This window comes from Hemiscyllium ocellatum, chromosome 20 (genome assembly GCF_020745735.1).
Source record: "Hemiscyllium ocellatum isolate sHemOce1 chromosome 20, sHemOce1.pat.X.cur, whole genome shotgun sequence".
Classification (NCBI taxonomy): Eukaryota; Metazoa; Chordata; class Chondrichthyes; order Orectolobiformes; family Hemiscylliidae; genus Hemiscyllium; species Hemiscyllium ocellatum.
Genome location: NC_083420.1, coordinates 13,945,162 through 13,971,329, shown reverse-complemented (window position 1 = coordinate 13,971,329; position 26,168 = coordinate 13,945,162). Strand labels below are relative to the sequence as shown.

Here is a 26,168-nt window from a genome sequence, read left to right as displayed (position 1 = left end):
TTTTCTGGCAGGGTTTAGAACGTGGGATTAAGGTCTGGCAGCCACACTTGGGTTAAAGTGTAATGTGCATTGGTTTGAACTGTACAGAAGGAGAAATGCGTGCAGCAGGGATAATTTTACTTTGTTTTGAAAACAGGAGGTTGCATTCCTGAAAGGGACTGAACATCTGGCACACATGTTAATCTTGGCTCCAGAATCGGTTGGAGTTGATTGCCACAACTGTACAACACACCCTGATCACAAAACCCTGCTATTTGCCAGTTCACAAACACTGAAAAGAAAAGAAAAAGTTACACAAGCTTCCAATTCCCTTAAGTTCCATGAAAGCGCAAGTGGGATTTCAAAAAGAAGACAAGACCGCAGCAACCAACATGGGAGTATTTCCATCAGCCTCTGTCCAAAACTGTAGTCAGTACTTACTTATTCAGAGAGACATAGAGTCATACAGCACAGAAATTAGCCCTTCGGCCCAACTTGTCCATGCTGACCAAGCTTACCAAGCTGTACTAGTTCCATTTGCCTGTGTTTGGCCCATATCCCTCTAAACCCTTCCAATCCATTTACTTGTCCATATGTCTTTCAAACATTAATTGTGCTCTCCTCTACCCCTTCCTCTGGCAGCTCATTCCACCGTCTGCATGAAAATGGTGCCCCTTGGGTCTCTTTTCACACTTTCCTCTCTCACCTTAAACCTATGCCCTCTAGTTTTGGACTTCCCTCCCCTGCGGAAAAGACCTAGGATATTTAACTTATCTGTAGCCAGAGTCTTTTCCTCTGGGTAGGATATTGTGCAATCATCAATGGACATCACAACCTCTAACCTTATGATGGAGAGAAATTCATAGGTGAACTCTGGAAATAAGTAACCTTCAATCCTTCCATCCCTTTTATAGCATCTATCCTCTCTGTTAACCAATGTTATCATTCTTTCCAATCACCTCAGATTAAAAACTTTGCATTATGGCTGTCTCAAGAGAGCAATGGACATGCTTCATTTCCCAGGTTTTTAATCTTCCAGTGTTTCTGGGGCCTACTTGGAGTCTCCCCCGGTTAAACCTCAGAATGGTTCCTCTCCCTCGCAGGTGACTGATGGCTTACCTGGACAAGTGGACCCTCTTTTCCGTGAACTGTCCTTTTCCGTGTACAGGGTCCTCGTGGGGTTCGTTCTTTACCACCTCCACCCCCTCGCCTTTATCGCTCTGCTCGTGACTGTGTTTGCTGATGGTGTACAGTTGTCCTATTCTGTACTGTGAGCAGGAAAGAGAGAGAAGAAAAACCATTTCAGTACCACATTGCTCAATTCTTGTCTGACTCAGCAGTGATTGCCATCCAGGAACCGTGAGGGGAGCAGAATGAGTTTGTTAGCAGCTTTGTTTAAATTTTTTTGAAACGAAAAGGGTAATTGGGAAAATACGAACCTCTGTCAGAAAGCGGATGGAGCGACTCAAGAGGTGAACTGCTTCTTGTGTCCCAGAGATGTGAGATGGTGGGAGGAGGTAATGTCATTGCTTTAATATTTCAGAAGGTCAGATTAATGCTTGAGGATGCAGGATTAAATTCTACCAGGTACATTTAATTAATAATCTGGAAGATAAAGCTACTTTCAGTAACGGGGAATGTGAAACTACTATGAACTCTACAGCAAGAACCAATCTGGTTCAGTCATACCCTTTAAGGATGGAAATCTGCTGTCCCTGCCTGGTCTGGTCAATATGTGAGTGCAGATGGACAACAATGTAGTGAAGTCTGAAATGGGTAAACGAGCCACTCTGCACCAGAACAACTGGCAATGAGCTCATTCAATACATGCAGCACACTTTGTGTGAAAAAGTTGCCCCTCAGGTCCCTTTTAAATCTTTTCCTTCTCACTCTAAACCTATGCCCTCTCGTTTTGGACTCCCCTACCCCTATTCACCTTTTCTACAGCCATGGATCTTTCCCCAGAGTAGGATACTGTTCAATCATCAATGAACATCCCAAAGCCTGACCTAATAATGGGGGGGGAAAAGGAATGACATTCAACTAAATACTGATCTTGCTAACAATGCCCGCATCTCATGAAAGAGTAAAGACTCTCTGACCATGAATGTAATTTCCAAATAAGGGGAACTTATTTAAGACAAAAATGAGGAGAACCTTTATTTGGTTTGACATCCAGGGTGGTGAATCATTGGGATTCTCTACCCAGAGGGCTGGGGAAGTGCAATCTGGAAATATATTTCAAAGTAGAGATTTCTAAACACCAACGGCAATTGTGTGGGGGAGAGATACATTGGAGTAGATGACCGAGCATAGTCCTAATGAATGTGGAGCAGGTTTGATGAGCTGAATGGATTATGCCTGTCCTTATACAAAATAATCAAAGCCATAATGAGTCTCAGATTGTTTTTCAGCCTTAAACTGTCCCAAATGTGAGAAAATTAATCAATAGAATTGGTTTGTGTTGATGCTTAAAACAGATTCACTTCATCCTATGTTATAATAGTGACCACAGTGGTTAGCACTGCTACCCCACAGCACCAAGGACCCAGGTCTGATTCCAGACTTGGATGACCGACTGCATAAGAGTTGGCACATTGTCCCCGTGTCTACATGGGTTTCCTCCCACATTAGGTTTGGATTAACCTTATTGTTACATGTAAAGTGAAACATTTGCAAGTCGCCAGTTATAGCACCTTTACGGGTGGCATGGTGGCATAGTGGCTAGCATTGCTGCCTCACAGCGCCAGAGACCCAGGTTCAACTCCCATCTCAGGCAACTGTCTGTGTGGAGTTTGCACAATGTCCCAGTGCTTGCGTGGGTTTCCTCCGGGTGCTCTGGTTTCCTCCCACAGTCCAAAAAACGTGCAGGTTAAATGAATTGGCCATGCTAAATTGCCTGTAGTGTTAGGTGAAGGGGTAAATGTAGAGGAATGGGTCTGGGTGGGTTGCTCTTCGGAGGTTTGGTGTGGACTTATTGGGCCGAAGGGCCTGTTTCCACACTAAGTATGGTACAAATTCTTACGGAAAAATATTTGAGAACTTGGATTGAATTGTTGTCATATATATTTTACAATGAGAACAATAAAATACAGTGAAAAATATTTCCAATGTCGCCACAGTCTGGCACCATTTTGAATAATTTAAGAATAAGGGAAAGAAGTAGAAAAGTACAGCTGAACCAGAATTCATCAGTCCCCAGCCAGCTCATCATCAATGGCGGCTGCATGGCCATCCCTCTGCTACCATCCACATTGGACCCAACCAACGTCAAAGTTGCTGATCCTTAGCTGCCATCTATCATTACCGGGCTTACCTTGCCAACCTCACCTCCGCTGATGTTCACTGGGCTCACTCGCATTCAACACTGGGCTCACTCGAGATCAATGCTGGCTTCACTCGAGATCCACATAGGGCTCACTCAAGGTCTACGGTGGACCTACCCTCCAGTACTCAGTGCAGACAAGGTCTGGCTCAGAAGCCCTACTCTGCTACCATCCTGGAAGCATTACACAGTCCTTCGCGTCATCTTAGGTACAAAAGTGTACAGAAGCATATAAAATGTGCAGGTTAGGTGGAATGACCATGGGAAATTGCCCATAGAGTCCAGAGATGTGCAGATTCAGTGGACTGGCCATGGGAAATGCAGGGTTACAGAATTTGGGTGGGTCTGGTTGGCATGCTTTTCAGAGAGTCGGTGCAGACCTGACGGCTGAAATGGTCTCCTTCTGCACTATAGGGTCTCCATGATTTTATCACACTTCAGAATCCTTCACTTATTGACTGCAAGGACAGTTAGGATGTCCTGACTCATTTTAAGGGGCCGGAAACATTTAAATTCCTTTTTTCCTGCCATTAACTCACTAACTCCGATCGGTAAATTATGATCAAGGATAAAACTCGGGGTTCTCTCCAGAAATCTGGTTTTGTTAACCTCCAGGTGAATCCGCTCAGCTCGATGGTTGGGCTGAGGTGGGAGAAGGTTGGAAGATGAGGTAGCACTTTAATTGACAGGGAGTTATGGAGTAGGAACAGCAAGAGAGCTCCATCCTTCTAAGGATGAGGCTGCAATGAGAGGTCTGTGGCTCAGTGGATAGCATCCCCACTCCTGGATCAGAAAGTTGTGAGTTCAAGTCCCCCCCTGAGTACAAAATTGAGGCTGGGAGCCCCAATTTGTCTGAGCTGCTGTGTCACAGATGAGACTTTACACTGAAGTTCCACCAGTCCTGTGCTGTCTGGGTCGTTATTATTATTATTTTACTGCTGGTGGGAGCTTGCAGTGTGTACATTGATTGTTGCCTAAGAATGGTGCCCTCTTTGCAGTAGAGATGCAGGACTTGCTCAGGTCACGAGGGAGTCAGAGTTAATATTTCAGCTCAATGGTCTTTCTTCAGGGCTGGGGGGGGCGAAGTTGAGAGATGGAATGGGGTTGTAAACAAATGCAGAGGCAAGGATGTGGGGAGGGATGGGGAAGAAAGGACAGCAGGAAGGGATCAGTGACAGGCAGCATGTTGAGAAAGGCTAATCCAAACAATAAGGTATTGATCTTCACCCATACATGTCACAGCAATTGAGACTCGACGTCCAGCCCAACAATTTCAGATCACATCCTCTTTTTGGTTAGTTCCTTTTCTCACACACTCATCAACCACAGCCCAGTCCTTTGTTTAAAACCAGTTACACCTCTAATGTTTCCCCAAATCTGATGAAATGTCATTTCCCAAAATAGCTCCGTTTCTCTGTCGGAGACTGCTGCTTGGCTGCTTTCAACATCTAGTTTGAAAGTACTTCACTGGCCATAAGGTACTTTGAGTCTAGATTAGAGTGGTGCTGGAAAAGCACAGCAGGTCAGGCAGCATCCAAGGAGCAAGAAAATCGACATTTCGGGCAAAAGCTCTTCATCATTGTCCAAAACATCGATTTTCCTGCTCCGGGGATGCTGCCTGAGCCTGCTGCGTTTTTCCAGCACCACTCTAATCATGACTCTAATCTCCAGCATTTGCAGCACCCACCTCCACCACTTTGAGATGTTTTGGGGCTATAAAAGATGCGACATAAATGCACGCCTTTGTTTCAAGTGGGCCAAACTTATTTTGAAACAATTCAGCGCGCAGTGGGGTCAGCGAGTGTTTTTACTGTCAAGAGAATGAACTGACAATGTCATGCGAAGGTTTTGCAACTTACACTTTGGGAGATTGCAAAGGAGCAGATGGCTCTTTCAGACATGTGCACGTGAGATTTCACATCATCAAGTTGGTGGTGGGAGCAGGGCTCCTGTCCTCCAATCGCTTCACTGTTCTTTATTTCATTTCTTGGTTTTTTTTAAACTTTACTAACTGACTTACGTCCCTTCCCATTGGCAGTAACGAGGAATCCCGGTGCGGATTTGAATGGGCCCAGCGCAGGCTTCGTGGTAGTCTACCTCACCAACATCACCAATGTAGCAGACGCTAATTCCAATGCCAGGACTCATGCTTGACCTGGAAACATAAGTAGGGGACTACTTATGTTTCCAGGTCAAGCACTGGGCCTGACGTTGGAATCAGCGCCTGCTACATTGATGACATTGACAAGGTAGGCCCAGCAATGAAAGATGGCACCTGAGGATTGACGAAATCATGATTGGTTGGGTCCGGCACTGGCAGTGGTGAGGGGGCATCACAGGTGGGCTGTGATATTGATGGGGGTGGTGCAGACTGCAGTGAAACAGTGGGCAGAGGAGAATCGGCTCAGCGGCAAAATACGGCACCTGAACTTTGGCTACTTCAACACTGGTTGGGTACAGTGTAGATGGTGATGAGGTGGTGGGAGGAGGGATGGAGGTTCAGGTGTCATTGATGATGAAGTGGTTCGGACTGATGGCATCTCTTTACGCTATAGAACATAGAATTATACAGCACCGGAATGGGCCCACAGTGTTGTGCCAAACATGACGCTGAACATAAACTAATCCCTTCTGCCTGCCCTTGGTCCATATCCACATATCTTATTCTTATTCTTAAAACCATTCAAAATGGTGCCCGACCGTGGTGACAGTGGAAAAGCTTTCCACTGCATTTTACTGCTTTTCTCACTGTGAAATCTATGTGACAATAAAAAATCATTCATTCATTCATTCTTCAAATGGGAGCTCGGAGCCAAATTTTCCAATTCTGCCCCTATCAATATTCTACGCACACACACACAATCCATCATCTCAACCAGGGTCTAACTCCCCTCTCACCCAGGCAGTGTGATGTTTAACAGATGAGCTCTTTCCTCCCTGGGCTCCTAAAATAACACAAGTGAGGCAGCCACGTCACTTTGATGTCAAGAGCCAGCTAAAAATAGCTGCCTGCTTTGTTGCAGTTAATGATTTGGTTGCAAATGAGAAAACTGGCCACACTTCAGTGCTGTTCAAGCACATTCTCCAGAGAAAAGTGCTAAGGGCTGCAAGACTCGCCAATAAATCTTCCAATGTACAAGGAGAGGTTATCAATTAGCTTCACAATTTGCTGTGCCACTCCATACAATCGGGCAAAAAGGACTGCACTGCATTCTCTGTGCAATCTGAAAGCATTGTGTACATCGTTGAGATCTCTATAGCATTAAACAAAAGAACCTGAATGAACACGGTAAATACATGTTACCTGCCTGGAGAAACTCTCACCTCTGAGTTCAGAGTTGTGGAGGATCGGGACCCATTTCCCAGATGGAGTGCAAAGATCTGCAGTACAAAAAAAACCTTGATTATCCGAACAACACGGGCGGGAGTATTTTGTTCAGACAATCGAGTGTTTGGACAATCGAACGCCAGGTAACAGTTTAGCCAAGCATCCAGACCTTGCAATCTTTCCTGGATAATCCAAAATTCGGATAATTGATCACCGGATAATTGAGGTTCCTCTGTACTGAAGGGTCACGACACGGTTTACGATACCATCGGTTGGATCAGACACTGAATCAAGGCCGTACCTGTTCTGTCAGATGGGTGTATCTGTCAGAGGGGCAGGGAACTATCTTTGATACCATGGACAATATTCATTCATAGAGTCATACAGCACAGAAACAGACCCTTTGGTCCAATCAGTCCATGCCAACCATAATCCCAAACTAACCTAGTCCCACCTGTCTGTTCCTGGCCATTATCCCTCCAAACATTTCTTATTCATGCACTTACCCAAATGTCTTTGAAATATTGGTTCTGTTGCCACATCCACCCTTTTCCCTGGAAATTCATTCCACATGTGAAAAAGTTTCCCCTTACGTATTTTTAAATCTTTCTCCTCTCACCTTAAAAATGCAACCCTTGTCAGTTGCAATACTGTGTGTGCAACTGACAAGATCCTAAGCCCTGGAATTTCCTTGCTGAAACCTCTCTGTTTTTCATACTCATTCTTCTGCTTTAAGGTGCTCCTCAATCTGCTTCTCACCAAGCTTCCAGCCACATCCCTTCATATCTCCTCGTGGGTCATTTGTTGTTCGATAATATTCTAATCCAACAGGTGCAACATACACTCAACGGCCGTCCTTATAAAGAGTTGCAATGTGAAGATACAATCCCTCAATTTAGTTCATTCAAACCAGCCACGAGCTGTGCAACAAATATTTCCTTTAGTGTTCCCTGTAATATTCCCACTATTTTTAATAATTCCTTTAAGAGGTGTGGCTGTCATTGGCTTGGTACCCATTTGCTACCCATCACCTCCTCAAGGTAATTTAGGGTGGTAGGCTGCCTTCTTGAATGGTCACAGTCCATGCACTGTAGGTAGACCCTCAATGTTGTCAGGGAGTGATTCCAGGATTTTGACCTGGCGACACTGAAGGGACAGCAATATATTTGAAGTCAGGACGGTGAGTGGCTTGAAGAGCAACCTGCAGGTGGTGGTGCTCCCATATATCTGCTGCCCTTGACTTTCTTGATGGAAGTGGTCATAGGTTTGGCAGGTGATAAGGAGTGTTGGTGCATTTCTGCAGTGCATCTTGTAAATAGTGCACATTTGCTGTTACTGAGTGTCGGTGAAGGAATGAATATTTAGTGAAGGTAGTACTAATCAAACTTTCTGCTTTGTGCTGGATGGTGCCAAGCTTCTTGAGTGTTGTTGGAGCTGCACTCATCCAGGCAAGGGGGGGAGTATTCCATCACATTCCTGACTTGTGCCTGCAGATGGTGGACAGACTTTGGAGAGTCAGGAGGTGAGTTACTTACTGCAGGATTCCTAGCCTCTGACCTGGTCTTGTAACATCTGTATTTGTGTATGGCTAGTCCAGTTCCGTTTCTGGACAATGGTAACCCCGAGATGTCAATAGTGTGGGATTCAGTGATGGTAGCACCACTGATTTTTCCAAGGGGCAGTGGTTAGATTCTCTCTCGATGGTTACTGCCAGGCTTGCATGTGCCACAAATGTTACTTGTCACTTGTCATCTCAAGTGTGTCCAGGTCTTGCTGCATTTGAGTATGGACAGCTTCACTACCTGAGATGGTACAAATGATTCTGAACATTGTGCAATCATCAGGGAACATCTCCACTTCTAACTTTATAAAGGAAAGAAGGAAGGAAGGTCAGTGATGAAGAAGCTAAGGTAGTTGGGCCTAGCTCACCACACTGAACATATGCAGGGCTGAGCTGATTTCATTGATCTTTGAGTATAGAGTTGGACGTCATGTTGAGGTTGAAAAGGATATTGGTGAGGTCTCTTCTGTAACTGTGTGCAGTTCTGGACAACAAGATATCATTAAACAGGAGAGGATTCAGAAAAGATTCTCCAGGATGTTGTCAGGGATGGAGGGTTTGAGTTATAAAAATAGGCTAGGACCTTTTTTCACCACAGCACAGGAAGTTGAAGGGTGACCTTATAGAAGTTTATAAAATCATGCGGGGTTATAAATAAGATGAGCACCAAGGGTCTTTTCCCTAGTGTGGGAGAGTTCAAATTATGGGGCTTTTTTTTTTAAAGGTGAGAGGAGAAAGCTTTAAAAAAGACAGGATGGGCAACGTTTTACACAGAGGGTGGTTCAGTTGTGGAATGAGCTGCCAGAGGAAGTTTTATATGCAGGTACAGTTACAACACCTAATAAACATTTGATAAGTACATGAATAGGAATGGTTTGGAAGAATACGAGTCAAATGCAGAGGGGTGAGACTAGTTTACTTTGTATATATGTTCAGCTGGGACAAGTTGGATCGAAGGGTCCATTTCCATTCTACATGACTGTATGGCAGACCTCCAACAATCATCTTCTCTTGCATCAATCAGCAAAGAAATGATCCCCTGATTCCAACTGACTCCAGTTTTGTGGGATACCACACCAGTTCAAACAGCCAGGAAGTGAGTGGTCCGAGCAGAACCAAAACAGAGCATCAGTGAACAGGTCGTGAGAAGCAAATGCTGCTTGATCGCACTGATGACCTCCTTTTGGCACTCTACAATCTAATTCGAGAGGGGATTTACAATTCATAGTACATGGGATGGCAGTAACTAATCTTAAACATTGCTAAAAGGAGATACAAATTGAAGCTTATCATCCTGCAATAATCAGGAATAGGACGGTAAAGATAGGCCTGGAAAAAAGGGTCACCAATTTATACAAAATGAGGAGGTGGCGCTAATTAGTCAGTCAGCATTGGCATGGAGATGCAGCAAGAACAGTTAACTGTCAATCCTAGTTCGCAGTTAACTTCTTGCTGTATCGCCATAGCAATGATAGTGTTCTTTTACAAGTAGCTTTCTAGCATCCAAGTCCTGATGAGTGCAAAACAAAGTGTTTTGATGTCTTGTGTCCTCTTACTGTAAAGTAATTATTTAAAATTACTGAAATAAATCAAGGCCATTATATCTGATGTCCAATACAGGGAGAGATCACTAGCTTGGCATCCATGATTACAACAAGCATTATGGAAGGGGCCTGTTGTTGAAACTGAGCGATTCTCACTTCCACTGACGTCAATGTTGCGCGGCTTAAATATGCCTCACTTTGTTGTAGCATACTGTACCAGTGGCTACTGCATAGTCCAACGATAGCAATTCCAATAACGCTTGTATCAAGACCAGCAAGAAGATGGAAGGCTTTTTCAAATCTGGGGCCAGCACACAAGATATATACATATATATTTGCTGGCTTCAATGCTATAATTCCCCACCCTCTCTGTTGTTTTTAAGGGGAGTTGACTCATATAATTAAGCGTCCCTTAGCCTGGCCGAGGGACACAACAATAATCATAATATCCCTCTGCGATCTGAAGTGGTTTTGAGTCTTTTGCACGTGTTGACTTATAATTCCTCTGTAGGTGGCCTGGATGAACAACTCGGTGCATAGATCCGAATCATTATACTGCTTTATTTCAGCATGAGAATGCATGCAGAGCGATATTTATAATAGATCTCAATCCGTTCAAGTGTTCTTCACATTATGGTACAAAAAACAATCATCATACTGTGCTATTATGCATCAGAAGATAGCCTTGTCTCTTAAAAAAAAACACTTTGAACTGCTCTTTGCCTTTCATCCTTCCCCCAGGTTTCCAGTGCTACAGTTAGTCTTATTCAAAAGCTTGACTCCATGTGCAAAGTTCAGTTTTACAAGTTCACTTCCCTCATTACCCATGTGTGTGCTGAACTACACGAACTCCTGGTCAAGAAACTCCTTGCTTTCAACATTCATGCCCTTTCTTTCAAACCTCCCTGTGGCTTCGCTTCTCCTTACCTTTGTAAAGTCGTCCAGCCCTTAAACATCGTTTATTTTTCTTGGACCGAACTCCAATGTCCAGAGATGCTTGTGAGTTCATATCACTCCTGCTGTAGCAAAGATGTTGTGAAACTCAAAAGGATCCAGAAAAAAATTTACAAGGATGTTGCCAGCGTTGGAGGGTTCGAGCTAGAGGGAAAGGCTGAATTGGCTGGGGCTATTCTCTCTGGTGTGTCGGAGGCTGAGGTGTGACCTTATAGAGATTTATAGTATCATTAGGGGCAAGGTCTTTTTCCCAGGGTAGGGGAGCCCAAAACGGGAGGGTGTAGATTTGAAGCGAGGAGGGGAAAATTTTAGTAGGGACCTCAGCGGCAACCTTTTCCTGCAGAGGGTGGTGCGTTTAAGGAATGAGCTGCCAGAGGTGGTGGTAGACGCTAGTACAATTACAGCATTTAAAAGGCTGGATGGGGATATGAATCGGATTTAGACAGATATGGGCCAAATGCTGGCAAATGGGATTAGAATAACGTAGAGTATCTGGTCGGCATGGATGAATTGTACTAAAGGGTTTGTTTCCACACATCACATCTCTGTGACTCTGTTGCTGCTCCTCTAACTCTGGCAAATTGTGCATTACTGATTTTTAACTATTCCATCACGAGTGGCTCTGGACTGCAAACTCTGGAATACCACACTGCCTCACCTCACTTCTGTTAAGACATTCCTCAAACCTGTCACCTTTGACCAGATTTTTGATCATTAGATGTGGCCTCAATGTCATGTTTTGTTCTATAATGCTTGAATGAAGCACCTTGGGAGATTCTACTTCATTATAAATGCTCCGCATAAATACACATTATTGTCACTACTGTTGCTTGTGAACCTGCCACTGTTCCCTTTTGTTAACACACACAAAGGGATCAAAGACTATCCAAGATAATGAACATCATTAACCACAGAGATAAGGGAAGACATATCTTATTGTTTGCAATAAATTCCGAAGCAATATAAGAGTTAGCTCATTAGCATCTACCAAGCAGCTCTAACCTCCCTTTGATACTTGCACATATGCACCTTTATTTAAAATACTGATGCAACTACTTCTCCTAATCCAATGAGAGAATGGTCAAAGGTTATTAGATTAGATTACTTACAGTGTGGAAACAGGCCCTTCGGCCCAACAAGTCCACACCGACCCGCCGAAGCGCAACCCACCCATTTCCCTACATTTACCCCTTACCTAACACTACGGGCAACTGCTACAGAGAGAATTTACAAACTAATTCATTAGAAAAATGTCTTTGGCAATATAGACTGGATGGGCTGGAGGGACTCCTGTATACTGTATGATTCTGTGCTTGTGAAATAAAAAGTATAACCAATAGAAAGGATGAATATTAGAGACAAAATCCTCTAAGTGCTACACTGCAGAATTATTAGATGCAAGAATCATGATGTTCCCTATGCCATAGTCCAAAGATCTGCAGGTTAGGTGGATTGGCTGTGCTAATTTGCCCATAGTGCTCAGGGATGTGCTGGCTAGATGGGTTAGCCGTAGAAAGTACAGCATTACAGGGATAGGGGAGGGGGGTGTGGTCTGAGTGGGATGCTCTTCAAAGGGTCAATCTGGACTCAATGGACCGAATGGCCTCTGTAGGTATTCCGTGATTCTATGGTGAATAAACACTCAGTGCCTCCACCAACAGCACAGTGTGGCAACATCTCCCAGCTGTACGGCCCAGTAACTTTGATAATTGAAGCTCAACTTACACAGTCATTGAAGTTTCTCAGTACCATTTCTAAAGATGCTAAACCTGTGAAAAGGTTGCTGATTAAATGAGAGAGTCAACAGGAATAATCTAAAGGTTACACGCAGGTAGTGTTGCTTCCCTTGATCAGCTTATATTGGGAACATGCTCCAGGCGAGAGGAAAAGGCTCTTTCCCAAGGCTCTATTAATGATGTTCTGATTGAAGAGCAACACTCAGAAACGATCCCTGGACAAAATAAAGAAAGATTTGCAGAAGCACTTTTGTAAGTCTGATCAATGCTGCAGTGTAGAATATATCCCTGCTTGGAACCAGGCATTGGAGATTTGCCATAGTCACATGAACTCAAATGTGGTTGTTTTACTGTATTGAGATATGAAGGCAGAAGCGCACATAACAGAAGCAGCCAATCCTTACAAGGTCCCCTTATTCCCACTGAGCAGAAGAGGCTCTGTCCCTTCCTCTGTTATTCACAACAGAATATCTAAAGTTGGGGACCTGGGGAGAGTGGATGTCAAATGTGCATCCTAACCCTCTCTGATTAACAGCAGTGCATCAGTCTTCAAAATGCTGGATTTCCCATCATCTGATGTTGAGCGTGGGAGTTTAAGAGATCATGGGGAGAAACAAAAGAAAAATGAAAACGATTGTCCATCAGTTTGAGAGCTGGTCATCTAAAATTACAGTCTTGGAAGTGACAGCTCTAGCATTTGAACTGAACATTAAATCTTGAGCAGCCAACCCAGCAGATATCTAGGTCTTCAGGTTATTAACCTGCACAAACCTTTCTGCTGAACCTCTACAATTTCAGAGCATTATTTTGAGAGATAAAGTCCACGGTCACCCTTTACCCAATTTCTGGGACTGTAACAAATGACGCAGCAATCTCGTCAAAAATCAATAGCAAGCATCAAATGGCAGAGCTTGTTATTAAAACTAACACGAGTCAAGACCTGACTATAAAATATGTCTCATAGTTGGTTCACAGAGCTGATCAATATTTTCTAAAATGTAACTTCCTGCCTTAAAAGCATGTCGCTGTAATGATGCAATAGCGTAGAAGTCAAACTGAGTTAATTTTACTCCCCCCTAATTAGATTTGAACTTTCTTTACCCTTTTTCCCCTCTCCCCACTGAAACAGTGATTAATAAAGCTGAAGAATAATCAAATCTGCTCCACTCTCATGTCTTTTTCCAAAACCATTTTCTGGTTATCTGCTTCACTGGCAAGATCAGCATTTATTGCCAATTTCTGATTGAGGTGGTGGTAGGAAACTGTACACTTTAACTCCTACAGACTGTGGTTATGGTGCTCTCATAATGTTGTTAAATAGGGAAGCCGCAGGATTGTGACCCTGCAATGAAATATATTTCAACGACTTGAAAGTGATCTTCAAAGAGACCCTGTACTGATACATGTGCTGCCCTTGTCCTTCTGGGTGGGGGAGGTCATAGTTTGGTGAAGGCTGTTAGTGAAGCCTTGGCAGGTCCCTGCCTCTGAACCAGGAGGCTTAGGTTCAAGGTTCACCTGCTCCAAGAAATGCATAATAATATCACTAGGCAGCACATGGGTCTGTGGTTAGCACTGCTGCCTCACAGCACCAGGGACCTGGGTTCAATTCTACTCTCGACGACTGTCTGTATGGGTTTTGCACATTCTCCCAGTGTCTGTGTGGATTTCCTCCAAGTACTCCGGTTTCCTTTCACAGCCCAAAGATGTGCAGGTTAGGTGGAGTGGCTATGCTAAATTGCCCATAGTTTCCAGGAATATGCAGGCTAGGTGGTCTAGCTGAAGGAAATGCAGGGTTACAGGGATAGGGAAAGTCTGGATGGAGTGCTCTTCAGAGGGTCAGTGTGGACTCGATGGGCTGAATGGCCTGCTACCACACTATAGGGATTCCATGAAACAGCTTTAGAGTACGTAGACTCTAACCATGACAGGTTAGCTGCTGGAGTACAGTGGCTGTGTAGAAGCAAACAGCAAAGTCATCATTATTTTGGACTCTGTGCTAATCACTGAAACTAGAGCCACCCCATCCAGGCTGGTTGGAATACCATCAGCTATCCACAGTACCTTGTGTTTGATGAGTAATAACTTCAGATGTCTCCAAAATCAGAACTTCATTAACCCACTTCACACAGCCAGACGTCCAAAGGGATATTTCTTGGGGAATATGTTGCTGGAAAGGCTTTGCGCCCAGGCAAAAAACAAAATGTAGCAGGTTTGGCTCGCTCAGTTTTTCCTAACTACAGGGAGAAGGGGAAAACATGTGAAGCCTCGGTAGGTGGACTCAACCTTCTGAATAGATTTTATGCTGCATACACTTGCCAAGGTTCAGTGAAGTCGTTTTGGAGTGCCTTAAAGATTTCCAAGATAGGTGCTGAAATCTACTTTGAAGGGGTCCTGCTTGGTTTTCCCTTCAGGTAGCTTGAATTCATAGGTTATAGCTCAAGTGTCATAATCAGGGAGAGGATTGATCTTCAATTACCGGAAAACATGCCTAATGCCCAGGTTACCCAATAGCGTGTATATAAGGTCACCTTTCACTTCTTAATGAGTGAAGAGACTGATGGGTAGGCCATATTGCTGATCTAAAAGAAGTCTGGTGTGTGTGTCTTAGTTTATGGTCTGAACCCAAAAAATCTCCCACTTCAAAGTATACTTTATTCATTAAAAAAAACAACAACAAGTAGTAAATACAAAGGTTCGTAATCAGTTCAGAAAACAAGCCCATCAAAATTCTGACATTTCTTAGCTTCTCTTTTGTTGCAAAATCAAAGGCATTTCCTACTTCTGTAGGAAACTGTTCATGTTCATTTTCGGGGGGTCTGATAACTGAAACAGACTTTCGTTATACTTTGGAAGAAAGACTTTAGACGGTGGTCTTTCCCCACTGCAGCTTGGCAACAATTGCTCCAAGCTTTAGTGTTGAACCCAGAAACTGCATTTTAAAAATTTCAACCATGTACTTTATTCATAAAAATATCTTTGTATACATGCATAGTCACTAAGGCAGTTCAGTTCTGTACAGTAGCCTGTGAAGAGAAATAAAACATTGGAACACGAATCACTCTGACAATTCAATTAGCAGAGAGTCTCTTTAACCAAAGCTATTTCTGAAGATCCAGCTTGCTTCATGCACATCACAGTGCAGTTCACACCATACAGAATGAGTAATTGAATCTGCCTCCATGACCAGCAAAAAAACCATCAAAAACAGACTGCTTGCTCATTTGTCCTTTGCAGGGACCTGCTGACTGTATGTGTTTGATAAAATGCCTGGGAGGCATCTTGGGAAGCTGATGAAACGATAACGCAAATGCAAATTGTCACGAAGTAAATGCAAGTCCTTGCATTCTTCACCAATCTGAATGAATGTCCTTTCAATATGCAGGTGAGATACAATTAATATCACCGAATAAGCATCAAAGCTGTGACAAGCAGTGTGTATTTTAGGGAGGCGATGGACGGACCCAACAGATAAGAGAGGATTCTGACTCTTTAAGGAACCTAACCAATTGCCTGCTGATCCCCATCCTTTTCATTCCCCTTCCAGTTCCCTGGCAGCAGTCTCCCACACATAGAGGAAACTCACAGGATGAAATATGATGAACTCAGTAAAAAAGAAAATTGGTACAACAGTGGAAATAAATTAAAAGATGGATGTTTTCAAAGACATGAGACACAGAGTCAAAAAGAAAATAGCAGCTTGCTTAAAAGAAACACTAAGAAATGAACAAGGAAGATTTGAAGTGCATTTAAGAAATTTACCAGGCTGACATTAAAGCAACTTTTACAAAAAGCGTTTCAGTATTATGAGGGCTTCCTATTGATTTTGCAGCTGGCCTCTGCCACTTTCAAGGCCAGGCAGAGTCCAAGCAATGCAGATTTTATTTATCTGCTATTGCCTGCTTCCTATACCCTGAGCTGAGCGGTGTGGAACTGCTTCTTGTGAGTAATACTGGGCCATTTAAATTCTCAGATTAGAGCAGTTTGCTCAGCAGCTCAGATTCCACTCACACGCCTCCCACATCACCATCTCGATAAACTCTCTCCTCCGCTAACAGGAATGATCATGAGTGATTCTAATTATTCTTCCATAAGAAACAAAGCTCCTGTTGTACCCATTTTGCAGCTTTTGGCAAGTTGCCACCTGCAACCAAAACAGAGCAAAAAACTCATCTAACCTAAAGACACCCCAAATCTCTCTCAGCTCCAGGATGGAACAACTGCACTTACAGCTCACCTGGTTATACCCAGCGATGCTGCAAGTGAGATGCAGAGTGATCAACACTTCATCAATGCATGATAAAAGACGATACTTGTATACCTCGGCTGCTTTACCTGCCAAACACCCGGAGATATGTTGTTCTGTATATAAACCATATCAAACCCCTCAATTAAATTCCACCTTTCAGGGTTAAACAAGGGAGATGTAGGCACAGTTGCAATGTCACTAGACTCGGTACTAGAACCCTTCCTGATGAAGGGCTTTTGCCCAAAACCTCGAGTCTCCTGCTCCTTAGATGCTGCCTGACCAGCTGTGTTTTTCTAGCTCCACACTCTCGACTCTAATCTCCAACATCCACAGTCCTCACTTTCACCTGGGTACCTAGGTACCATGTCCTTTGGACATGGAATTAATTTCAATTTGTAAACTTACAATTTATCTGGAATTAGTCTTAGCTGACCACGAAAGTAATCATTGATTGTTATAAAATCAGAAATTATTGCAGAAATTCAGCAGATCTGACGGTGTCCGTGGAGAGAGAAACAGAGTTAATGTTTGCTGATACAGTCTGTTCTGCTGTAAAGTGGTAGTTCCATCCTGTGCAACCCCGTGTGCCATAAGAAAATTGTGTAATTTAAACTGATGGGGCCAGAATCGCGTTAGGACCAATACACACTTAATGCATTTGCGTGATAGAAACAGTGTCCGCAATTCGTCAATTGTGTTTTGACAATTCGCATTAACGAAAGGCTCGTTATAGCAGAACAACCTGTAAGATAGGGGCATTTAAGGGGCTTTTAGATAAGCACATGAACATGCAAGGAATGGAGGGATAAGGACCAAGGACAGGTAGAAGGGATTAGTTTAATTTGGTGTCATGTTCGGCACATCATCATGCACTGAAGGGCCCGTTCCTGTGCTGTATTGTTCTATGTTTCAAGTCCAGTGTGACTTTCTTCAGAACAATGGTCACTGGACTCGAAACGTTCACTGTTTTCTCTCTCCTCACTACTAGGCCTGCTGAGTTTCTCCAGCAATTTCTGTTCTGCTGGGTTTCCGATCTCCAGCATCTGCAGTTCTTTGCTTTATTTTGTTGCTGTGAAAGTCCTTCCAGCTTTACGGGCCTTTACGGGCGGCACAGTGGCACTACTGCCTCACAGCGCTAGAGACCCGGGTTCAGTTCCTGACTCAGGCAACTGTCTGTGTGGAGTTTGCGCGTTCTCCCCGTGTCTGCGTGGGTTTCCTCTGGGTGCTCCGGTTTCCTCCCACAGTCCAAAGATGTGCAGGTCAGGTGAATTGGTCATGCTAAATTGCCCGTAGTGTTAGGTGAAGGGGTAAAGGTAAGGGAATGGGTGGGTTGCGCTTCGGTGGGTCGGTGTGGTCTTATTGGGCCGAAGGGCCTGTTTCCACTCTTAGTAATCTGAAAAAAAGCTCATTCACGTTCTTTCGGGAAGGAAATCTGCCGGCTTTACCTGATTTGGCCAACACCTGACCCATTGCAATGTGGTTGTCTCTGCAACTGGCCTCTGAAATGGCCTTAGCAAGCCACTCAGTTCAAGGGTGATTAAAGATAGGCAAAAGTAAAAATGCGTTTGAAAGGTCCTCCTGAATCTGTTTCCCCTGGCCTTTTAGGTGGCACATTCCACATCACAACTCAAACAGGTTAAAAACAAAATCTCCCTCTTTAATGCAAAGGTATTTCTCAACTGCATTCCTGAATGGACTGATTATAAGGTGATGCCTCTTTGCGTTTGACTCCTTCATCCATGGATAACTTCTCTGACCAGTTACTAAACCAATTCCCCTCAAAGTCCTGAGACACCACAGTTCACTCCCTGGCGTTCCAAATTCCAAACCCAGCTGACATAATGTTGCCTCAAAACCTAATCTTCATCAAGAGATACCAGGTGATGACTCAAAGTCAGAAAGACAATGCAAAATGTTGCCAGTCTTTATCAATTGTTGCCTGAAGGGAAACCAAGGACTAAATAACCCGCTTGACACTGGAGATAAGGAAACAAAAACAGTTAACTACCAGGGAGATTGGGAGACTAACAGTCGATCACCCTTTCATCTGACCCTGAATGACCCCACACATACACCACTAAATGACCTTCTGAGCAGTCGGAGCATTTATTGGTTTGTGACTGCGCTGTGTTCCATCAATATTCAGCCACGAAGAATTCCTGCACAACATCGAACAACAAAAGAACTGCTTGTTCATTTTATGGCTGTGTGGGGAACAATTGCCATTGTCAAAACATTTGCCACTTTGTCTACAAAGTGACCGCACTTCAGAGAACTAAATTAGATGGGGGTCCTCCCGGGAACATCCGAGAGATATGGCTTTCAACTCTTTATCTTTATAACTCTTTTTAACCTGAGGAGAACACGAAGAATTGGTCTTGTATAGCACCCTTTCTAACACTGGGACAGTTACATACAAACATGATGATCATAGGGCTGCTCTCTAATGAGAGACAGAGGGATAGAGAGAGAGATAGAGATAGAGAGAGAGAGAGAGAGAGAGAGAGAGAGAGAGAGAGAGAGATAGATAGAGAGAGAGAGAAAGAGAAAGAAAGAGAGAGAGAGAAAGAAAGAGAGAGAGAGAGAGAGAAAGAAAGAGAGAGAGAGATAGACAGACAGAGAAAGATAGATAGATAGATAGATAGATAGATAGAGAGAGAGAGAGAAAAAGAGACAGAGAAAAAGAGTGATCAGGGATCTTGAAGTAAAGGAACCTTTAGGAGGTAGTGACCACAATATAATAAACTTTAATCTGCAGTTTGAAAGGGAGACGGTAGAATTGGAAGTGACAATATTTCAGTTGAATAAGGGGAACTATGGAGCTAGGATGGAGGAGCTGGCCAAAGTTCAATGGTGTAATACCCGAGCAGGGACGGCAGTGGAACAACAATGGCATGTATTTCTGGGTATAAAGTAGAAGATGCAGGAACAATTCATTCCAAAAAGGAAGAAAGATCCTAAGGGGAGGCTGGGGCGACCATGGCTGACGAGGGAAGTTAAGGACCATAAGAAGACAAAAGGGAAAAAGTATAACATAGCAAAGATAAGTGGGAAATCGGAGGACTAGGTTTTAACGAACAACAGAGGATTACTAAGAAGGAAATACACAAAGGAAAAATAAGGTACGAAGGTAAACTGGCCAAAAATATAACGGAGGATAGTAAAGGTGTTTTTAGGTATGTGTAAAGAATAAAAATGGTTAAGACTAAAATTGGGCCCTTGAAGATAGAAACGGGTGAATATATTACGGGGAACAAAGAAATGGCAGAAGAGTTGAATTGGTACTTTAGACCTGTCTTCACTGGGGAAGGCACGAGCAATCTCCCAGATGTAATAGTGGCTGAAGGACCTGAACTGAAAGGAACTTATATTAGGCAGGAAATGCTGTTGGGGAGACTGTTAGGCCTGAAGGCTGATAAGTCCCTGGGACCTGATGGTCTGCATCCCAGGGTACTGAAGGAGATGGCTCTGAAAATCGTGGATGCATTGGTGATCATTTTCCAATGTTCTGCAGATTGGAGGGTGACTAATGTTGTCCCACTTTTAAGAAAGGAGGGAGAGAGAAAACAGAAAATTATAGACCAGTTAGTCTTTTCCCACCACTGAGGTTAATGCTAGAGTCAATTATAAAGGATGAAATTACGACACATCTGGATAGCAGTAACAGGATAGGTCACAGTCAGCATGGACTTATGAAGGGGAAATCATGCTCGACTAATCTTCTGGAATGTTTTGAGGATGTAACTCTGAAGATGGTTAAGGGAGATCCAGTAGATGTAGTATACCAGGACTTTCAGAAAGCCTTTGATAAAGTCCCACACAGGAGGTTAGTGAGCAAAATTAGGGCGCATGGTATTGGGGGCAAAATACTGACATGGATTGAAAATTGGTTGGCAAACAGGAAACAAAGAGTAGTGATAAACGGCTCCCTTTCGGAATGGCAGGCGGTGACCAGTGGTGTGCCGCAGGGATCGGTGCTGGGACTACAGCTCTTTACAATGTACATTAATGATATAGATGAAGGTATTAAAAGTAATATTAGCAAATTTGCTGATGATACAAAGCTGGGTGGCAGGGTGAAATGTGATGAGGATGTTAGGAGAATACAGGGTGACCTGGACAGGCTAGTAGATTGGACGGATGCATGGCAGATGCAGTGTAATGTGAATAAATGTGTGGTTATCCACTTTGGTGGCAAGAACAGGAAGGCAGATTACTACCTAAATGGAGTCAAGTTAGGTAAAGGGACAGTACAATGAGATCTAGATGTTATTGTACATCAGTCAATGAAAGCAAGTATGCAGGTACAGCAGGTTGAGAAGAAAGCTTATAGCATGCTAGCCTTCATGACAAGAGGAATTGAGTATAGGAGCAAAGAGGTCCTTCTGCAGCTGTGCAGGGCCCTGGTGAGACCGCACCTGGAATATTGTGCACAGTTTTGGTCTCCAAATTTGAGGAAAGACATTCTGGCTATTGAGGGCGTGCAGTGTAGGTTCACAAGACCAATTCCCAGAATGGCGGGTCTGTATTACGCTGAAAGATTAGAGCAACTGGGCTGGTGTACACTTGAGTTTAGAAGGTTGAGAGGGGATCTGATTGAGATGTATAAGATTATTAACGGATTGGACACTCTGGAGGCAGGAAGCATGTTTCCGCTGATGGGTGAGTCCCGAACCAGAGGACACAGTTTAAAAATAAGGGGTAGACCATTTAGAACAGAGTTGAGGAGAAACTTCTTCACCCAGAGAGTGGTGGGTGTATGGAATGCTCTGCCCCAGAAAGCCGTGGAGGCCAAAGCTCTGGATTCTTTCAAGAAAGAGTTGGATAGAACTCTTAAGGATAGTGGAATCAAGGGCTATGGGGATAAGGCAGGAACAGAATACTTATTGAGGATGATCAGCCATGATCATAATGAATGGTGGTGCTGGCTTGAAGGGCAGAATGGCCTATTCCTGCACCTATTGTCTATAAAAAGAGAGAAAAAGAGAGAGAGAGAGAAGAAAGAAAGAGAGATGACTGATGGTAGTTTAACATGAGGGTCACCAGCCTCAGATGAGGAGAGAGGTTGAGAAGGAAAGTCTTTCATAGTAACCTTGGCTGCTATTGGAATTAAGCCTGCGCTGTTGGTCTCAACTCTGCATTGCAAACCACCTATCCAACCAACAATGACCTTCCGAGATAACAGATTGTATAATATTGTCTTTCTATCGCTGCATCTGTCCCTCCCCATCAGTCTGAACATGAAGTATGGGAAGTACTAGGACGTAAATCCTCGCAATGCTGGAGATACACCTTAGCTGAGCCAAAACGGAAATTGAGTCCCAAATTCAAAGGTCTTGCCCCCAAAATCTGGCACCCACCACTGTCACGGGAGGGGGTGGAACAGAAATTTGTTAGACTTTGTACATCTGGGAATCACATGAAGTGCAGCTCCCCTCAACCATATCCATGGGGAATTAACACAAGACTTTTTGGCACCTGACACTTATCATGAGAAGCTCTGAAGCTACTAGAGGTGTTTGGGAATGGGTAGGTTTTGGATAGATCAAAGGATACCTTTGGGAGAGTTAATGTGCCCTTGGGGGGGTTGTTAAGATTGACATGTTAGCATGGAAAAATAGGAAAAATATAATGAAACTGGTAAGAGAACTGCCATGCGATCAAGACATTTAAATCTCCTAATCTTTGAATGGTGCTATTTCACTCTGTCTGCTGACATAAGCCTGAAGGTTACTTTAGTATTTGTGCTGCATGACTTATTTCACAATCAATCATAATCACAGTGGAGTGCCTGTCATCTTGCAACTGACAGTTCCAAATGCTTACAAAAGATTTTGCATTGAGCCTATAAATATCAACGCTACTTTTTAAGAAGGGATTAGCTAGTTCAAGGAATATAAATGTAACAAACCTTTTTTTTTAAAATCAGAATTTGTTTTCAGTTGTGAATTCAACAATAGATGCTCAAACTTTATTCTATTTCACATCAGCCAAAGACCTGAGGCCAACCTATGAGGTATAAGGCAAAGGGTGGCGATTTCCTTCGTCTACTTTCCCAACTCAGGAGCCAAACACAAAGCTGATGCAGGGGAATAGGAAGAACAAGTCCAACTTTACCATACCTTTTCCATCCACATTGCCTTCGCTTGAAGTGGAAAAGTCTTTGTTTGAAGTGGAAGATTCTGACAATTCTATCACACTGTAACAGACCTAAGAGATGACAAGCCTGCTATACTAATGGTGTTAATCCTAACCTTCTCCTTCACAGAGTGGTCAATAAGCTATTATTAGCCTGCATTACTTTGCTGACTCAACAGTAAAGCCTCATTTCGCACACTGCACAAGGAAGACTGATCAATTATTAAAATCAATAGAGAGGTTTCAACACCAATTCATCAAAAGGTGGCCTTTTCAACTCAACATGACGCCAACCAGGTGCCATACGACTGGTTTAATTTTTCTTGCCAATGCTTGCACAGAGATGAAGGGGGAGAAAGAGGAAAAAAAAAGTTTCCTTTGATTCGTAATGTAGTTAAAATACATAAGAAATACAGATAAATTAGGATTCTATCAAGTTCACTGCAAAACTGGACAGGGTCAACACTGTTTGTAATGCCAACGTTGATTGACAAAACTCAGGCCTTTCTTGTCAATGCAATTGAGCATTGGTTCTTACCAATGGCTCATTCCGAAGGTAAAGAGAAAATCACCCTTTGTGCCATTTCTGTGACTCACTGCAGCCAAGCACTCCATGTAACTGAAACACAAATCCCCTACAGTTTTCCGCCTGGGTTGCTTGCAGCTGCATCCAGGAGATTAATTTTGAATTCTTGGACTTCTCCTGATAATTATGGCGAGCCAGCAACCCTGCTTTCTAAAGAGGAGCAGAGGTAAACTCCTTCTACGCACATAACAGGTTTCAAGTTTTGTATAACACACCCATGCCCGTCAATCTCTGTCCCACCTTCCCATTGTGAGATGAATAAACACCAGTCTTCCCCTCCATCCAGGAAGACATTGTGTAGTGAGCTCAACTCTTGACATTTCATTTCTTAGCTGGGCCACCATATCTTCAAATCATCTCAATTTTCATAAATTCAATAAGAAGTTACATCAGGAAGACTGGGATTCCAAAGCTCACAAAATAACTGAATCAGTACCCTGTATTTGACAACTCGAAGCGATTTAGGTTATTACTTTTCATTAAAAAGTACCCAGACGCTGAAAATGTGTTGCTGGAAAAGCGCAGCAGGTCAGGCAGCATCCAAGGAGCAGGAGAGTTGACATTTTGGGCATGAGCCCTTCTTCAGGAATGAGGAGAGTGTGCCAAGCAGGCTAAGATAAAAGGTAGGGAGGAGGGATTTGGGGGAGGGGCGCTGGAAATGCGATAGGTGGAAGGAGGTCAAGGTGAGGGTGATAGGCCGGAGTGGGGGTGGGGGTGGGGGCGAAGAGGTCAAGAAGAAGATTGCAGGTTAGGAAATTCGAGGGATTTGACTGAGACAAGGTGGGGGGAGGGGAAATGAGGAAACTGGAGAAATCTAGGCTCATCCCTTGTGGTTGGAGGGTTCCTAGGCAGAAGATGAGGCGCACTTCCTCCAGCTGTCGTGTTGCTATGGTCTGGCAATGGAGGAGTCCAAGGACCTGCATGTCCTTGGCGGAGTAGGAAGGGGAGTTGAAGTGTTGAGCCATGGGGTGGTTGTGTTGGTTGGTCCAGGTGTCCCAGAGGTGTTCTTTGAAACGTTCAGCAAGTAGGCGACCTGTCTCCCCAATATAGAGGAGGCCACATCGGGTGCAGCAGATGCAGTAAATGATGTGTGTGGAGGTGTAGGTGAATTTGTGGCGGATATGGAAGGATCCCTTGGGGCCTTGGAGGGAAGTGAGGGGGGAGGTGTGGCCGGAAGTTTTGCATTTCTTGCGGTTGCAGGGAGGAACCCTCCATCCACAAGGGATGAACTCAGATTTCTCCAGTTTCCTCATTCCCCTCCCCCCACCTTGTCTCAGTCCCAACCCTCGAACTCAGCACCGCCCTCCTAACCTGCAATCTTCTTCCTGACCTCTCTGCCCCCATCCCCACTCTGGCCTATCACCCTCACCTTAACCTCCTCCCACCTATCGCATTTCCAAAGCTCCTCCCCCGAGTCCCTCCTCCCTACCTTTTATCTTAGCCTGCGTGGCACACTCTCCTCATTCCTGAAGAAGGGCTCATGCCCGAAACGTCGATTCTCCTGCTCCTTGGATGCTGCCTGACCTGCTGCGCTTTTCCAGCAACACATTTTCAGCTCTGATCTCCAGGATCTGCAGTCCTCACTTTCTCCTAAAAGTACCCAGACGGCTTTGTAACTTTGATATAAAAAAAACCACGGTGGGGGTGGGGAAAGATCTGCAGAAAGCAATGAAAAGCCAGGGGTCTCCTTGCAAACTCCGCAGTCACGTTTCACAAGCAACCACCTGTTTTCCTAATAATTGAAATCTGAAAGTATTTTCCCCACAGCGCAGTAAATGTTTTAGGACAATTTCCCTGGGAAGAGGAGAGGATACCTGGTAAAGATGTTATGAGGGGTCTGGATAGAATACATGGGAAGGACAAAACAGGCCAAGGTGGGTGGGGGGGTCACCGATTTGACAAAAGAAGCTGAGGGGTCAGGAGGAAAAACATTTTTTTACATCAAGTGGTTCGGATTCTGGAATGGTCCAGCTAAGAATGTGGTGGAAGTGGATTCTTTAATGGTTTTCAAAAGGTAATTGGACAATGATCTGAAAAGAAAGTAAAATTGCAGGGCCATGGAAAATAAAAAGGGTGATACTTTATGGTTGCTAGAACAAGTGTGAGCATGTCGGGCCAAATCTAAGACTTTTCAGTGAAAAACACACAAATAATTGCTGCTGACACTCTCCAATTAAGATCACTGTGGAAGAAAGATGGATCGACTGACAATCTATACATACAACACTTCCGTTGTGGTCAACATACATAACTACTTATAAACAGACAAACTACAAACAACGGGGTTTCCAGTTGCACACAGCCTTGGTTCAGTCAGAGGTCATTTTCACTCATGCAGGGCTTCGCTATACTTTTGTGAAACAGTCTCGTTTTAGTGCACCTCCTTCATCAATTATTGGAACAAGCAATTCAATTATATTGAGCGCATGGAGTGGAGAGACAGCCTAACCAGCAGTCAGGAAAAGCTCATCAGGTCAGGCAGCATCTGAGAAGCAGCAAAATCGACGTTTCGGGCAAAAGCCCTTCATCAGGTTAATTCCCGATGAAGGGTTTTTGCCTGAAACATCGATTTTCCTGCTCCTCGGATGCTGCCTGACCTGCTGTGCTTTTCCAGCACCACTCTAATCTAAGCCCTGATTTCCAGCATCTGCAGTCCTCACTTTTGCCTCACCCGCAGTCACACAGTTAGGCCTCTCAGACAGACACTCACGGATAAATTCCACATTGATGCATTAGTGCTACAGAGAGCTGCATGAGACGATGGAAGAGAG

The 26,168-nt window shown here is 43.9% G+C and overlaps 1 protein-coding gene across 1 annotated transcript in view; it reads right to left on the bottom strand.

Moving 5' to 3' along the window:
* Positions 1–26,168, bottom strand: part of LOC132825352 (cytoplasmic phosphatidylinositol transfer protein 1-like) — a 208,708-nt gene that overhangs the window by 109,658 nt on the left and 72,882 nt on the right. The window contains exon 3 of the mRNA XM_060840514.1: positions 1,099–1,247. Within this exon, the coding sequence (XP_060696497.1) occupies positions 1,099–1,247 (149 nt within the window). The remainder of the gene's footprint in view (positions 1–1,098; positions 1,248–26,168) is intronic.